The sequence below is a fragment of the Castanea sativa genome, chromosome 1 (genome assembly GCF_040712315.1).
Source record: "Castanea sativa cultivar Marrone di Chiusa Pesio chromosome 1, ASM4071231v1".
NCBI classification, from domain to species: Eukaryota; Viridiplantae; Streptophyta; class Magnoliopsida; order Fagales; family Fagaceae; genus Castanea; species Castanea sativa.
The window spans coordinates 75,857,986-75,873,882 of NC_134013.1; the positions used below are offsets into that span (position 1 = coordinate 75,857,986).

The 15,897-nt window shown below is 39.5% G+C and overlaps 1 protein-coding gene across 1 annotated transcript; it reads right to left on the reverse strand.

The window, feature by feature from the left end:
• Nucleotides 1-11,673: 11,673 nt before the first annotated feature.
• LOC142634482 (uncharacterized) lies at nt 11,674-12,075 on the reverse strand. The gene has a single exon (XM_075808779.1). The coding sequence runs from the start codon at nt 12,073-12,075 to the stop codon at nt 11,674-11,676; it is 402 nt and encodes a 133-aa protein (XP_075664894.1).
• Between the last annotated feature and the right edge of the window lie 3,822 nt (nt 12,076-15,897).

Consider the following 15,897-nt stretch of genomic DNA (forward strand, 5'->3'; position numbering starts at 1 on the left):
GTTACTAGGGACTACCTTAGGGCCTTTAGATTAGCTCCTACCCAGTGCGTCCCAAATATGTTTAGGATTTTGGGTTCCATAGATGCACTAAACGAAAAGATGGGTCTAGGGCTCACCCATCATGACGTGAATTGGATTTACAATCTCCACCACTTAAAGGGGCAGGGGTTTTACTTAAAATCTAGATACCCTGAGGTTTGATTAATCCAATGTCTCCCTGATCTAACAAAGGGATGAAAAAAGATTTCCTGATCATATTAGGGGATTGGCACGATGGTGTCCCCTGTCCAACAAGGGAAGGGAAACCAAGTGAGGCTCTAAGTGTAGATGAACTACTCACAACCACCCCTTTTTTCTTTATTTGGATTTATATAAAAACATTTGCTCGATTTAATCGTATTTTTCTTGATGATTTTGCAGACCCATAAGCAGCTATTCTCCATTTCGACCTCGTCAATCATAACAAATTGGACGAAATATTGAAGGCCGAAGTGTTCGTGCACACAAATAACCAACTCCGAGCAGCTCATTTGATCCTCGGCTACGATCCTATCTCCAAAGCTTTCCAGGCGCCGAAGTGCGTAATCAGAGCGAAAGATCCACGCTTACATCGGATAAGCGTTGCTGCCGAGGGCTTCCTTTTACCTATTGGCGCTCCCATTCCTCAAGGCACCCTCGTCACAGAACCCATACCTGACGGTATTCCTCTTCCAACCCAACACATAGTCGGTGAGGCGACCTCTTCCCAACCCAGCTTAAAGGAAGAAGAAGAAATTGTTGAAGTTTCAGATTTTGATAACGAATTTGAAGTCTTCAACCAACCCTCTTCTCCTAAGAATCGAACTGGTGACCTCGACACATCATCCTCAAGTCATCTACAAGGAGAAACCCACAGCCTTGACACAATGGGAATTCAGCATAAGCCCAGGTAGAACCTTAGAGACCTAATGGAAGCCCAGGTGGGGAATCAAGAGCTTGAAAAGGCTACTCAGACCAAACATCCTCAGACCAAGGACAAAGGCCCAGAGAAATCTTCTCAGCCTAAGCTCCCTCCTCCCCCACCTGCCCAATCTCAACGCGTTGACTAAGTTGATCACAAGAGAAAAAAGGATCAGCATAAGGGGAAGGATATGATTGAGGGAGGGAAAAACCCTCTTCCTAAGGATTTGGAGCCCGAAAAGGGAGTTAAACAAGCTCGTACAACACAGACGAGGTCAGAAAAAAGGACCGAGATCCATGTGCCTACGTCTGCCCCGATTTGGGCTCCATCAATGATCATGGATGATCATGCGGTTACAACCGATGCGTCCATCAAGAGTTTTGACGTAGGTACAGCTGCTTGTGTGGCAGACGCGTTGGAACAAGCTCTTCTGTTGCCTAAGGATATGAACGAGCTAAGGCAGATGAGGGATCATAATTTCTTTATGAAATTAAAAAAGGAGCTTGCTATGGTAAGAATCCCATTTAACTGTTACTCATCATTTTCTTTTACACTTAGGTTTTTTTTTTTTTTTTTTTAATTTTATCATATCTCTTTGTTCCACTTTACTATGTGTATAGGCTGTCCAGTCTGCCCACAGGGCTGAAGAGATTGTCATTAGTACTTACAAAGCCCTTAAGGATGAGGAAATAAGGCGCAACAACGCCTAGAAGACCCTTGAAATAAAAGACAAAAAACTACAAGAGGCTACTGCCCAAGTGAACAAGGTAGAAAGTGACAAAATGAGCGCCAAGGCTGCTTTGAAGTAGATGAGAAGCAGGCCGAGACCTAAGGGCTATAGCTTTGACAGGCCGACGAGGATTACGCTGTAGTGAAGAAGCTGATAGGGGACCTTCAAAAAGATCTTAGGGAATCTGTGAAGGCAAAAGAGGAGGCCGACAAAGCCAAGGAAGAGCCTATAAAAGCCAAGGAAGAAGCTGAGAAAGCAAAGGACCAAGCTGAGCAAGATGGATACGAGGTTGGGGTGGCTGAGACTGAAAAAAACCTCAGACTGCAGGTCTCCGAGGTATGTAGATATTATTGCCTCCAAGTGTGGAATGAAGCACTTACCTAGGCTGGGGTTGATGCTTCTTTTGCCCTTTGAAAGGCAGACAACGTCTACTACCCCCCAACCATCCGAGCCTCTGCTCCATCCGTTGCCAAGGCTGACACTACCACCTAGGGAACAGATGCTGAAAAGGACAACTCAGCGGAGGCCCTTCCCTCCACTAGCTGTGGGTCCGAGGAGGTTAAGCAATCTGAGGCCACCAAGTAACTTACTGAACCGGCAGAAGGGACGACCCGTGATGATACTCAGCCTCCTAATGCCCCTAATGAGTCTAACAAGGAGAAGGGAGCTACTGAGACAATGGAAATTGTCTTGGCGACCCTTCCTATCACCATCCAGGAGGATCCAAAAGGCAAAAGGCTTGCCTCTGACTCCACGGCTCCTATCTAGCCTCCAAAAAATCCTAAGGGCAACCTGACAATAAAACTGAAGCCGTGATTGATCCTTGTCAATTCTTCCTTTCAACTTATTTTCTCTTTTCATTTGATGTAATTTGGTAGCTTGTAAACAAATTGTCCTTTCAAAGGACTTTAAATCAATGAAAATACTAAGTTGTTTCTCTTATGCGTTTGACATTTATTATTATTATTTTTTTTGTATCACCTCTACCTTACTTAGTACCTAATTAATAAGACAATGGCACACACCTGTGTTAGCCATCTGCATAAATGATAACCCTTTTATAATGCTTCTAGAGCTAATTAATCAACCAAATCTGGCAAAACACTCATGTAACTGCAAAAAAATGCTTTAAGTGATGCTCATGAACTCCTACTTGTTCATCACTTCTTTGGGGGTCCATAAGATACGCGATCAGGATGGTAAAAAATTGCTGAAATCAAATTTAAATACTAGTTGACCCAATAATAGATCGTCCAAGGATCAGACATAATTAAGATTCCAACCAATACTTGATAAAACATCAACATGTATAATGTATGTGGTCCGAGGAGCCAGGTATGACCAAGCTTCAGTTTGATACTTAGAAAAATGAACTGAAGTATTAATTTCCCAAAAGTAGATGATCCGAGGACCAGACATAACTAAGGTTCTGTTCAACACTTAATAAAATATCAATTTATATAAGGTATAGTTTGATACTTAGAAAAATGAACTGAAGTGTTAATTTTCCCAAAGTAGATGATCCGAGGACCAGACATAACTAAGATTCTGTTCAATACTTGATAAAATATCAATTTATATGAGGTACGTGGTCCAAGGAGCTAGGCATAACCAAGTTTCAGTTTGATACTTAGGAAAATAAACTGAAGTGTTAATTTCCCCAAAGTAAATGATCTGAGGACCAGACGTAACTAAGGTTCTGTTCAACTCTTAATAAAATATCAATTTATACAAGGTATGTGGTCTAAGGAGCCAGGCATAACCAAGTTTTAGTTTGATACTTAGGAAAATGAACTAAAGTGTTAATTTCCCCAAAGTAGATGATCCGATGACCAGACGTAACTAAGGTTCTGTTTAACACTTAATAAAATATCAATTTATACAAGGTATGTGGTCCGAGGAGCCAGGTATAACCAAATTTCAGTTTGATACTTAGAAAAAATAGTAATGAATGCAACACAATGTCAATAGAAATAAGATGGCATAAGTGCCCTTCATTAATAATAATACCTTCATAGGTTATTTACATTCCAGGGGCGTGGTACAACATTTTCATCTAGATTTTCAAGATAATACGCCCCTATGCCAGCTACTGAGGTGATACGATAAGGTCCTTCCCAGTTAGGTCCCAATTTTCCCCATGCTGGGTTCTTCGCAGTACCCAAAACCTTCCTTAATACCAAATCTCCACGTGCAAGTGGCCTTAGCTTTACATGGGAATCATACCCCTGTTTGAGTTTGTGCTGATAATAAGCTAGCTGAACCATGACATTTTCTTGCCGTTTTTTAACTAGGTCTAAGATTTTTTCTAATAAATTGTCATTACTGCTTGGGATGAAAGAGCTCATCTTCAATGTCGGGAACCCAGTTTCCAGAGGGATTACAGCCTCGGCTCCATAAGTCATAGAAAAGGGTGACTCTCCAATGGATCTCTGAGGTGTAGTTCGATACGTCCACAAAACATGTGGCAATTCTTCCACCCACCTTCCCTTAGCATCATCCAATCTTTTCTTGAGCCCATTATTATAACTTTATTGACAGCCTTGGCTTACCCATTCCCTTGCGGATAAGCTGGAGTGAAATATCTATTCATGATGCCTAGATCACAACAGTATCTTCTGAAAGCCTTACTATCAAATTGCAGGTTATTATCTGAAATAAGAGTATGAGGGATCCCAAATCTGGTGATAATGTTCTTCCAGACAAATTTTTTTCGCATCTACATCCCTAATGTTTGACGATGGCTCAGCTTCCACCCATTTAGTGAAGTAATCGGTTCCAACGAGCAACCACCTCCTATTTCCTACTGCTTTTGGGAAAGACCCTACAATATCCAAGCCTCATTGACCAAAAGGCCAAGGACTAGATAAAGGGTTAAGGACACCCCCTGGTTAATGAATGCTGGGAGCAAATCTCTAACATTGGTCACACTTCTTTGCATAATCCTGTGCCTCTCTTTGCATATTTGGTCACCAATACCCCTATGTAAGAGCTCTATGAGATAAAGACCTTCCTCCTGTGTAACTTCCACAAGTTCCTTCGTGTAACTCCTCCAAAAGTAGTTCTGTTGCTTGAGGATGTATACACAGCAAATATGGTCTTGAAAAAGAGCATTTATACAACTTCTGGTCCTCGGACAGCTAGAACCGAGGTGCTTTCCTGCGTACTTTATCTGCCTCGGACTTTTCTTTGGGCAAGATATCATTTTTAAGGAACGACACTATAGGATCCATCCAACTAAATCCCACCCTAATTTGATGAATCCGGATGGCGTTACTATTCATCCCAGTGGGTTTACACAGATCTTCAATAAGGATGACCCGAAGTAGGCCTTGCGTCGAGGATGTCGCAAGGGTGGCTAGGGAGTTAGCATGGGTATTCCTGCTCTTGGAGATATGCAACTAGGTTAGATACTCTTGCATTCTCAGATCTCTGGCCTCTAACTCTCCTTCCACATGGCCCACCATTAATCGTGAATCTGAGAATATTTGCACTGCTTTTCCTCCCATCTTTTGAACCATAGCCATTCCTACCAGTAATGCTTCATACTCTACCTTATTGTTGGTAGCTAAGAACCCCAGTCTCAAGGATTTCTCAAAAATAATTCCCTCAGGAGACACCAAAACTAGCTCCACACCTGATCCTCTTTGGTTCGCTGCTCCGTCAACATACAATTTCCATATCAAAGGTTCTTTGCACGAAATCATGCAAACTGATTTTTCATCCATGTCCAACCTTTTGGCATTCTCTTCTAATGAGGGCTTAGCAAATTCTGCCACCAAATCAGCAAGGATTTGGCCTTTCATAGAGGTGCGAGGCATATATTTGATATCAAAAGCCCCCAAAATGGTACCCCATTTAGCAATCCTTCCCATACAGTCAGCACTTCAAAGTATAGACCTAAGAGGAAGTTGAGTTAAAACAACAACTGTATGAGATTGGAAATGATGAGGAAGTTTATGCGTAACATGCACCACTGCTAGGATCGCTTTTTCCAACGGTAAATAATGCATCTTGGCCTCATGTAGGGATTTTTTCACATAATAAATTGGTATCTGTACACCATTATCAACCCGTATCAGAACCAGGATAACGACATGATTAGCCACAGCAATATATGCGAACAAAATTTCATCTGTTTCTGGCTGAGACATAATGGGTGGTCGAAATATATTCTTTAAGTTGCTGAAAAACTAAAGCACAATCCTTGGTCCACTCAAATCCCTTCTACTTATTCAACAACTGGAAGAAAGGCATGCATCTATCTGCGGACCGAAAAATAAACCAGTTGAGGGCAACAGTTATCCTTGTCAACCTCTGAACCTCTTTAAGATTCTGAGGTGGCTGTAAGCTATTAATTGCCTTAACCTGCGCAGGATTAACTTCAATTCAATGATGAGTTACCGTGTAACCCAGAAATTTACCTGATCCCACTCCAAAAGAACACTTAGAAGCATTAAGGCGCAACTTGTACTTTCTTAGAGTTTGAAAGGTGTCATTTAGGTCTTCCACATGCATGGAAACCATTTTACTTTTCACCACCATGTCATCCACATACACTTCAATAGTCTTCCCTAACTGTGGCTCAAACATCCTAGTTATCATCCTTTGATAGGTAGCCCTTTCGTTCTTCAAACAAAAAGGCATTACCTTATAGTGATAATTCCCTGTAGCAGTGACAAAGGTTGTCTTCTCCTGATCATCCAAAGCCAAAGGTATCTGGTGATAACCTTGAAAGGCATCTAAAAAAATCATCCGAGGATGCCCAACAGTGGCATCCACCAGCTGATCTGTACGTGGCATTGGGAATGAATCTTTAGGATAAGCTTTGTTCAAATCTGTGAAGTCCATACATACTTTCCACTTTCCATTCTTCTTCTTCACTACCACTGTATGAGCCAACTATTTAGGATAAAACACCTCTTTGATAGTGCCAGCCTTCTTGAACTTGGCTACCTCTTCTTTAACGGCCTCGTAATGCTTCTTAGATGAGCGCCGATGTGGTTGCTTCCTCGGCACCACGGCCAGATTAACATTTAGATGATGACAGATGAAACTCGGATCTACCCCAGGGGCCTCATAAGCATTCCATGCAAACACATCAACATTCTTTTTCAAAAACATAACCAGCTCCTCCTTCTCTTGAGGTGGCAGCTAAACTCCCACCTAAAAGAATTTTTCAGGGTCATCACCTATAACAACCTTCTCTAACTCCTCACACGCGGATTCTTCTATCGCTGCCTCCCTGGGCATGGCCAGTGACATTGATTGCTATGATCCTTCTTCAGTAGAGGCTGAGGACTCCGACCCAGGCTAACACAGAATTGCAGCCGCCATACATTGTCTTGCCACAGATTGACTCCCAACCAGTTCTTCAATTCGATCTCTAGATGGAAACTTCACTTTGACATGTAGAGTTGAGGAAACAACACCTACAGCATGAAGCCAAGGTCTTGCCACAATGACCGTGTGGGGAGAATATGCATCCACCACAATGAAGTCCATTTCTACTATCTCTGAGCATGATTGCATAGTGTTAGGACATATATTGTTCACTTGATAAGAACATATGTCATTCTTTTATGTAATTGGCTAATCCTTTGACAAAACGCACTTTACTTGTATTTGGGTAGATCTAGGATGTGTTTAATATTTCAAAGAACATGTTGTTCAAATTTAGTATTAAAGCCATGAAGATTGGACCAAGAAACAAATGAAGAAAATGTGATCACTAAAGCTGGACAGATAGCTCGACACCTGCGGACACCTATGGACACCTGCTCAATAGCTACTCGATAGATAGCTATCTATGGAGGTTTGATGAGGCTCAACACCTACTATCTATCGAGGTATCTATCGAGGTTACGAGAATTCAGATTTCCAGATTTGATTTTCGGCCCATGTTTTTGTATTTGTGTAGGCCTTCTTTTCTCATAACTCTAGACATAATAAGGCTTATTTTAGAGGCCATCACATAAGAGAATACAAGGAAAACATATGAAAAAGGTGACCAAAGCCTTATTCTCTCAGAAAGAAGCTATTGCGTCTTTACGCCTTAGGGTTTTGTAATCAAGTGCTTCTTGATCTTCATTGTTGATGAAGTGAAGAACTTTGCAGCCAACATTCTTCTTCCTTGAGTTGGTGAGTGAGTCACGTACTGAGATTCGTGCAAAGGAGTTAGTCACGTACTAGGATCCATGCATTAAAGGGTGACGTTCATGTATTGAAGAGTTCAGAGGTTCTAAAGTGGTAGAAGGTTTCTACTATGAATTCATCTACGGGGATTGTAAAGTCTAGGGACAAAGGTTTTGTACTAGATCTGAAACTTCTCTTTACTATAGTGAATAGCTTTTTGGAAAGGTTTCCCCCCAGGTTTTTTACTGTGAAACTGACTGGTTTCATTGGTTTTCTTGGGTCATCATATCTTGTCTTATTTACTTTTCCATTGCATATGATTTTGACATGATATTGATGCTTGTTTGTTTTAACAAGTTTTTATGCATAATAAATCTAATTAACAACTTGGGTTTAAAACTTGTTAATTCTATCAACCGGAGTTTAAATTTCCCAACAAGTGGTATCAGAGCGGGTACACTCTGATTAGATTAATTTCCTGAGTGTGATCCTTGACCCCCGTTGTCATGGAAACTTTTGGTGAGTTATTAAAAGTTTTGAGCTTTTTAACTCAATTTCAGGGGAATTCTAATTCCTCTATGTCCTTTAGTAGTCATACTAGGACATGTGCCTTTTCATCTTCACGGCCAAAGATTCGTGCTGTATGGGTGAGAAAGGAACCTAAGACTTAATTGTCTTTTCTATTTGTTTTCTGCTTTAATTCTTTCTATCTGTAGTAGGACTCTCTTTGCTTGTTTTCATGCATCTGCACCTTTCTATCATGCTTTCATGAATATGCATCTTTCTTTCATGCTTTCGTGTAGTTTGTCTGTTTTTGTTTGGTTGTTTAGTTTTTATTTTGTTTTTTTTTTCAAAATAAAAAGGAAAAATCAGAAATATACAAAAACAGTGTGTTTGTGTAAATCGGTTATTGTGAACCTTAAAATGGCCATTGAAAGAGTTTTCTAAACTTTGTATCTCTTGTAGCTTAGATGAGGATTCTTATGTACAACTAAGCAAGTGAGCTTTGTGACTCTTTATTTTTGATGAGTAAAGTTAAGTGATCTCTTGTACTTAACACTCATATCACTTTTTTTGACGGGAATGACTAGAAAATTCTAAGAGAAAGGCATAAATAACCATCTCACTACTGTTACCCGCCAATCATGATATGACATCTGTATGCTTCGGCATAGCAAAAGTGCAATGTCAAAAAACTTAACATAATTGGGTATTTCTTTTCTCTCTCTTGTATACCCATGCATGGTTTGCTTAATAAAAAGAAAATATGCAACGAAAATAAAAGCAATAAGAACAAAATACTTTAAATATGATTGCAAGCGTGTTTTCTAGGAGATGTGGGAGTTATAGAATGTACCTCAAATGTGATAATCCCCATCAAATTGTTATGATTGTGTGTGAGTTAAAGTGATTTTCTCATATCTCAAATTGTTATAACATTGAGACACTTATGTAATCTTGCAATGTTTTTCACACACAACATGCAATATTCTTTGCTACTCTTGATACATGTGCAGGTACAATGTGATTTGGCCATCACAAGGTTTACATGTGTTGATGTATGCTTACTAAACTGTCTTAACTTGTTTTTGAAATATAAAATTGGTTAGACTTGTTTAGTGTGTGTGTGTGTTTTTGGGATCAAAATGCATGACATTTTTCTTGTTGAGAGATGTTTTTGAGAGATCAAAATGTGTTTGGATCTTTGGTTGAGTTTCATTCTTGATTGCATTCATATCTGTTTTTTTCTCTTCTTGAAAAACTGTTTTTAAGCAATCTCGACACCTCATCAACACCTCTTGATATTTGGCTTATCTGTCGAGATCTTCAGTTGATTTTTTATCGCAATCTCGACACTTCTCGATAGCTAGGTGGATCGATCGAGAAAGTTCATGTCCCCTCAATAGCTTCTCGATAGCTGTTTGATCCATCGAGGTATGCTCGATAGCTTCTCGACATCTCTCGATCCATCGAGATCCTCTACATGCATTTTTTACATGTTTTGCATATTTCTTAGATCTTGTCATCCACAGGATCTTGTTTCATGACATTCATGCATTTTTATGGATTATTTGTGCCCCCTTGATAATCCTTGATCATCTTTCTATTTCTCAGGTAAAGCTTTATAGCTTCCTATACCCTCTGTCAATCATGACAAAAAGGGGAAGAAATTGGAGAATTTGTGGTTTCTTTTTAAAGATTCTGCAAGTTAGGGGGAGAAATACATGCCCTTGTAAGGGGGAGATGTGTTTCATCTTGTTAGGGGGAGTGTTTACCTCCTTGTTGTTGTAGGAGCTACTTTTAGCTTCTTGTTCTTGTACCTAGGTCTTGTGACCATTTTTACATACATGATGTTTATCAAGTGGTATATATATATGATGATGTGTGTTTTATTCACCTACCTCTACATGTGTTGTTTCTTTTCTCTCTTTATACACTTGTTTCTTTATTTGTATGCAATCTATTATTTTTGTTTCACACAAAGATGCCTTGATGTGTTTTGTTTAAAGTGTTTCAGAAATACAGGTTGTCAAAATCTTCCATGCCACGAACTCTCTTCTTGCAAAGTTTTTCAAGAGTTTGTGTTAGGATAGATTTTATTGTATTCAACAAGTGAGTATAAGTTGAGTGATTTATGACTTCTCTCATATATTCATTTGTTTGTTGTGGTTTTGTCACGGATTGCCAAAGGGGGCGATTGTTAGGACATATGTCATTCACTTGATAAGAACATATGTCATTCTTTTATGTAATTGGCTAATCCTTTGACAAAACGCACTTTACTTGTATTTGGATAGATTTAGGATGTATTTAATACTTCAAAGAACATGTTGTTCAAGTTTAATATTAAAGCCATGAAGATTGGACCAAGAAACAAGTGAAGAAAACGTGATCACTAAAGCTGGACAGATAGCTCGATACTTGCGGACACCTGTGGACAACTGCTCAACAATTAGCTATTTATCGAGGTTTAATGAGGCTCGACACCTGCTATCTATCGAGGTATCTATCGAGGTTACAAGAATTCAGATTTCCAGATCTGATTTTTGGCCCATGTTTTTGTATTTGTGTAGGCCTTCTTTTCTCACAACCCTAGACATAATAAGGCTTATTTTAGAGGCCGTCACATAAGAGAATACAAGGAGAACATATGAAAAAGGTGACCGAAGCCTTATTCTCACAGAAAGAAGCTACTGCGTCTTTGCGCCTTAGGATTTTGTAACCAAGTGCTTCTTGATCTTCATTGTTGATGAAGTGAAGAACTTTGCAGCCAACATTCTTCTTCCTTAAGTTGGTGAGTGAGTCACGTACTGGGATTCGTGCAAAGGAGTTAGTCACGTACTGGGATCCATGCATCAAAAGGTGGCGTTCATATATTGAAGAGTTCAGAGGTTGTGAAGCGGTAGAAGGTTTTTGCTGTGAGTTCATCTCCGGGAATTATAGAGTCTAGGGACAAAGGTTTTGTACTAGATCTGAAACTTCTCTTTACTATAGTGAATTTCTTTTCGGGAAGGTTTCCCCCCAGGTTTTTTACTGTGAAACTGGTTGGTTTCATTGGTTTTCCTAGGTCATCATGTCTTGTCTTATTTACTTTTTCGCTGCATATGATTTTGACATAATATTGATGTTTGTTTGTTTTAACAAGTTTTTATGCATAATAAATTTAATTAACAACTTGGGTTTAAAACTTGTTAATTCTATCAACCAGGGTCTATGCTTCCCAACATATAAGTAATCTAATTTGCCCCTTTGGTATGACAACCTTCACCTCAAAACTTATTAACGGTGAATCATAAGCCGTCAGATCCTCAAGCTTCAAGTTTAGCCCCTTGTATAAATCAAGGTAAATAATATCTGCACCACTACCCTAATCGGCCATCACCCTTTTCACGTCGTAGCCCCCTATTCTCAACGTAACCACCAAAGCATCATCATGTGGCTGGATAGTCCCAATCTTGTCTTCTTTTGAAAAACCCAATGTTGGTTGGATACTTCCCCTAGCCCTCTTTGGCTTAGAACTAGAATCTTCGGCAAGGGTTCGTGCTATGGACATCACCCTAGAAGGACGAGAACCAGTCCTTCCCGGAGCAGCAAAGATAACATTGATCGTACTCAAGGGAGGCCTTGAAGAAGTTTTGCCCTGATTTACCGAACCTGAATGGTCTCCTTGCCCATTGGGCTGATACAAAAACTGCTTTAACCTTCCCTCTTTAACCAACTGCTCCAAATGATTCCACATGATCCTACAATCTTCAGTGGTATGACCCATTTCTCGATGATATTGGCAATGACGGTTTTGATTATGCCTCATGGGGTACCCTACCATCTTGTTGGGCCATTTGAAATATGGTTCATTCTGGATTTTCTCCAACAACTGATGCACCGGTTCCCACAATATAGTATTCACCACTTGAGGAGTGGTAGGACAAGATTTCCCAGCAAAATCTCTTCGGGGCCTATTGTTGTTGTATCTGTCCGACTTGAAATCCCTCCTCTCTTGAGGGATAACTTTCGCCTTTCCCTTACCTTGCTGTTGATCTTCCTCAACCCATTTATATTCATCAATGCGATCCATGAGCCGGTGTACACTCCTAACAGGTTTTTTGGTCAAAGATTTCCTTAAGTCGTGTTCGGTAGGTAGTCCAACCTTGAAAGTTCTTATTGCTACATCGTCAAAATCTCCATCAATCTCATTGAACATCTCCCAGTATTTATCAGAGTATGTTTTCAGGGTTTCTCCTTGTCGCATGGCCATGGATAATAACGAATCCAAGGGCCGAGGAACTTGACTACACGTAACGAAATGGCACCCAAACTCCCGGGTGAGTTCCATGAAGAACCTGCCTTCAAGCCATTAAACCATCTCATCGCTACAGGTCCCAAGCTAGAAGGGAAGACTTTGTACATTAAATTTTCATTCTTAGAATGTACCGCCATCCTCTGATTGAAATGACTCACATGTTCCACAAGGTCCGTTCGACCATTATAAATGGTGAACGTTGGCTGGGTGAACAGCCGTGGGAGCTTCCCCTTTTCCAACTTACATGTAAAGGGTGACTTGGAAATTTGGTGCAACGCCCTACTCATAGCACCATTTCCCAAGCCTCTAGAGGAAGGCTTCTTACCCTCACGACCATGAAGGTAATCCTCCTCGTAGGAAAAAGACTCACTAAGAGGAGTTCTTGACCTAGGCTTGTAACTACTACCCTGGGTATCCTCAGAAGAAAGGTCAGAAAAGGAGGGAGTTCGCCTTCACCTTTTGTGGCGCAACTTCTTCTTCAGGTGGTCAATCTCCAACTACATGGCCTTAGCATTTTCCTCATAAGGAATTCTACTTCCACCTCGTGAATGACTCCTACTAGTGTGCGCTGTGTGCACACTGCCTTCCTGATCTCTATCCTGTTCAAGATGCAGGAACTGATCTTCACGCTGGGACCCCATAGACTCTGCATGGTGTGGACTTGAGCCTACCATAATGTTAACCTTCCTCAAACACAAGATTCCCTACAGACAGTGTTAATTGTAAGGTCACAATTTGCACCCGACCCCAAAAGTAAAAATGGGATAGGCCCAAAAAGCCCAATACAATGAAATTTGTAGAGAGTGGGCTTGAAATCTAAGTTCTAGTGATGTTGGATAACAAGAGTGATGGGCTAAATTGCAATATCATACACATGAGACTGTTTATGTAATAGAAATTATCCTTGAACACAAGCCGAGGATGATTTGTATTCTCTTTCACTCTTTCAAAGATAAATTACAATTATGGATGCAAATGTGTACACTGTTTTTTCTCTTTCGTCTCCGATCCCCCTCTTTGAATGTCTTCCTTTGCCTTTTATATCACCCTCTTTCTTCTCTCCATCCCCACGTATGGATCAGATTCCTAATTTTGATACTTGTCCCATCAACCTATCCCTGAAATCTTTGGAAGCAGCTGTAAGGCTGAACCCTGATGCTCAGACATCACCTCCCCATTAATACAACCAGAGAGTTAGCTATAGAGCATCAGGGTTCTTATCTTCTACATCCACCATGCATACCCTTACTTATAGGATTTCCTATAATATCGCCTTTGGACGTCGGGTAATTTTCTCTATCTCGGCTTTGATTAGCCGATGACACATTCTTCCTTGGATCATCTTCTTGGACAACCTTACTCTGACCTCGCCCCTTCATCCATCATCAATAACCCTTGGGCTAACATTCCCACATCCTCGAACCATTTAGTATCCTCGGATTGGACCTTTAGCCCAACACACATTCCTGAGCCCATTGTCCCCACAAATATTATATTATTTTATTTTATACCAAGTTTAATTTCCTTAATTACCCTCTGTGTAAGGTTTTCAGACCCGGACCGTTCATTGAACCATAAACGGGAGGGGTTCAAGGTTTTTGAGGTCAAATCGAAGTCGAACCGTGATGACGTCATAATTAATTTAATAATTATTTAAATTATAAATAAATATATTAAATAAATAAAAATTGAAAATTTAACTAAAATAATCCAAAACAAATATAGATAGTATTTTTTATAACATAACTTTCATAATACAAATAAGAATTATTAAATTATAAAAAAAACATAAATAGCTATTGAGTTTTTAAATTATTTTTAAGTCAAAACAAAGTACAATTTGGTACCCAATCATTTTTTTATTTTATAAAACTGGATAAAATAGTTAAGAGACATGCCCAAGCCCATTTGACTGTGTGGATCTTTTTTTTTCTTAACTCCCAAGCCCTATTTGAATAGTCAATGTTCACCACTTATTATGAATTAAAAAAAAAAATCAAAAGCTAGATCTGAAGAGCCATTTGAATAGTCAATGTCCATGCATTTAAAAATTGTTAAAGTTAAATAAATAACAAAACCCAAGGAGGAAGTGGTTGACAGCAGTTGACGGCACTAAAGCACACAATAAGTGTTCAGAAGCAGCAAAAGACTCTACAAAATTTTTAGCAATACTTTCACAATAAAATTTATGTGAAATGTTGTTACTAATTCTAAGTTGAACCCACCATTAAAATTATTTTTTTACTTACCAATATTAACTAATAACTATCTTTTACTTAAAATTTACTATGAAATATTGTGAAAATATTACAGTAAATTGTGATTTTTTATTCTTTTTCCTTTCTTTCCTTGCATCACGGACCATACGTTTCTTTTTCTTTTTCTCTTGATTTTTATCCTCCACATACGTTTTCCCATCCCCCATCCCCACTCCTCTCATCTGACTCCTCTGTCCTCTCTTCTTTTACTTTTCTTTCTTCTTCTCTAGCTCCTCTTTCTCATTCTTTCTCTTTCTCTTTCTCTCATGCTCTCACCCTGTCACACACAATTACCGGCGAAGAACAAAGCCAAAACTCTCCCCTCTCGTCTCCAGTTCCTTTCCTCCTCTAAACTCGACGAAGATCTCCCCTTCTTGCTCAAATCCCTAAATTACCCTTTCAAATTCAAAAAATCCATTCTCAAAGCCCCTGGTACTCCTTAGTCCTCACCACTGGCCTTCCATTCTCTCCATCATTCACTGGCTCGTCCAGATCGCTCTTTTTAACGACAATCTCTCCTCTTCTAGTCTTTTGTGTTTTTTTTTTTTTTGGTTCAGATTCAAAGGGAACCATGAGAAGCGGTCTGATCACGGTTCTCAGAACCATGAGGTCCGACCGCAGTTCCTACGGCTCCTTGCTTTTTTCCCATAGAGCGGTTCTTGAGGCTAAAGAACTACAAAAATGAGCGGTTTGAGGTTTTCCCGGTCGGACCGTACGGTCCAGTCCGAGTTTCAAAACCTTGCCTCTGTGTAAATAGTTTACAATCAAATCAAATTAAGAGAGTAATTTAAATATATAGAGTTTAAAGATGTAATTAGATTCATAAAATAATTTGAGAAAATAAATAAATTAAAAAGTGTGAAGAATATAGCAATATACGTATAAAGTTGTATACATGTCTCACAATTTTGAATGCTTTTTAAAAATTATGTAGAATTCAACTTTTTTTTCCTCTACTCTTCTAAGTAGTTAAAATTTGATCGAAGGGATATTGCAAATTTTACGAAGGGTCCATTTGGTGAGAGATCAAAAG

What these genes read in the sequence shown, in the direction of transcription:
- LOC142634482 (XM_075808779.1), bottom strand. Translation starts at nt 12,075, where the DNA reads ATGGGTCATACCACTGAAGATTGTAGGATCATGTGGAATCATTTGGAG.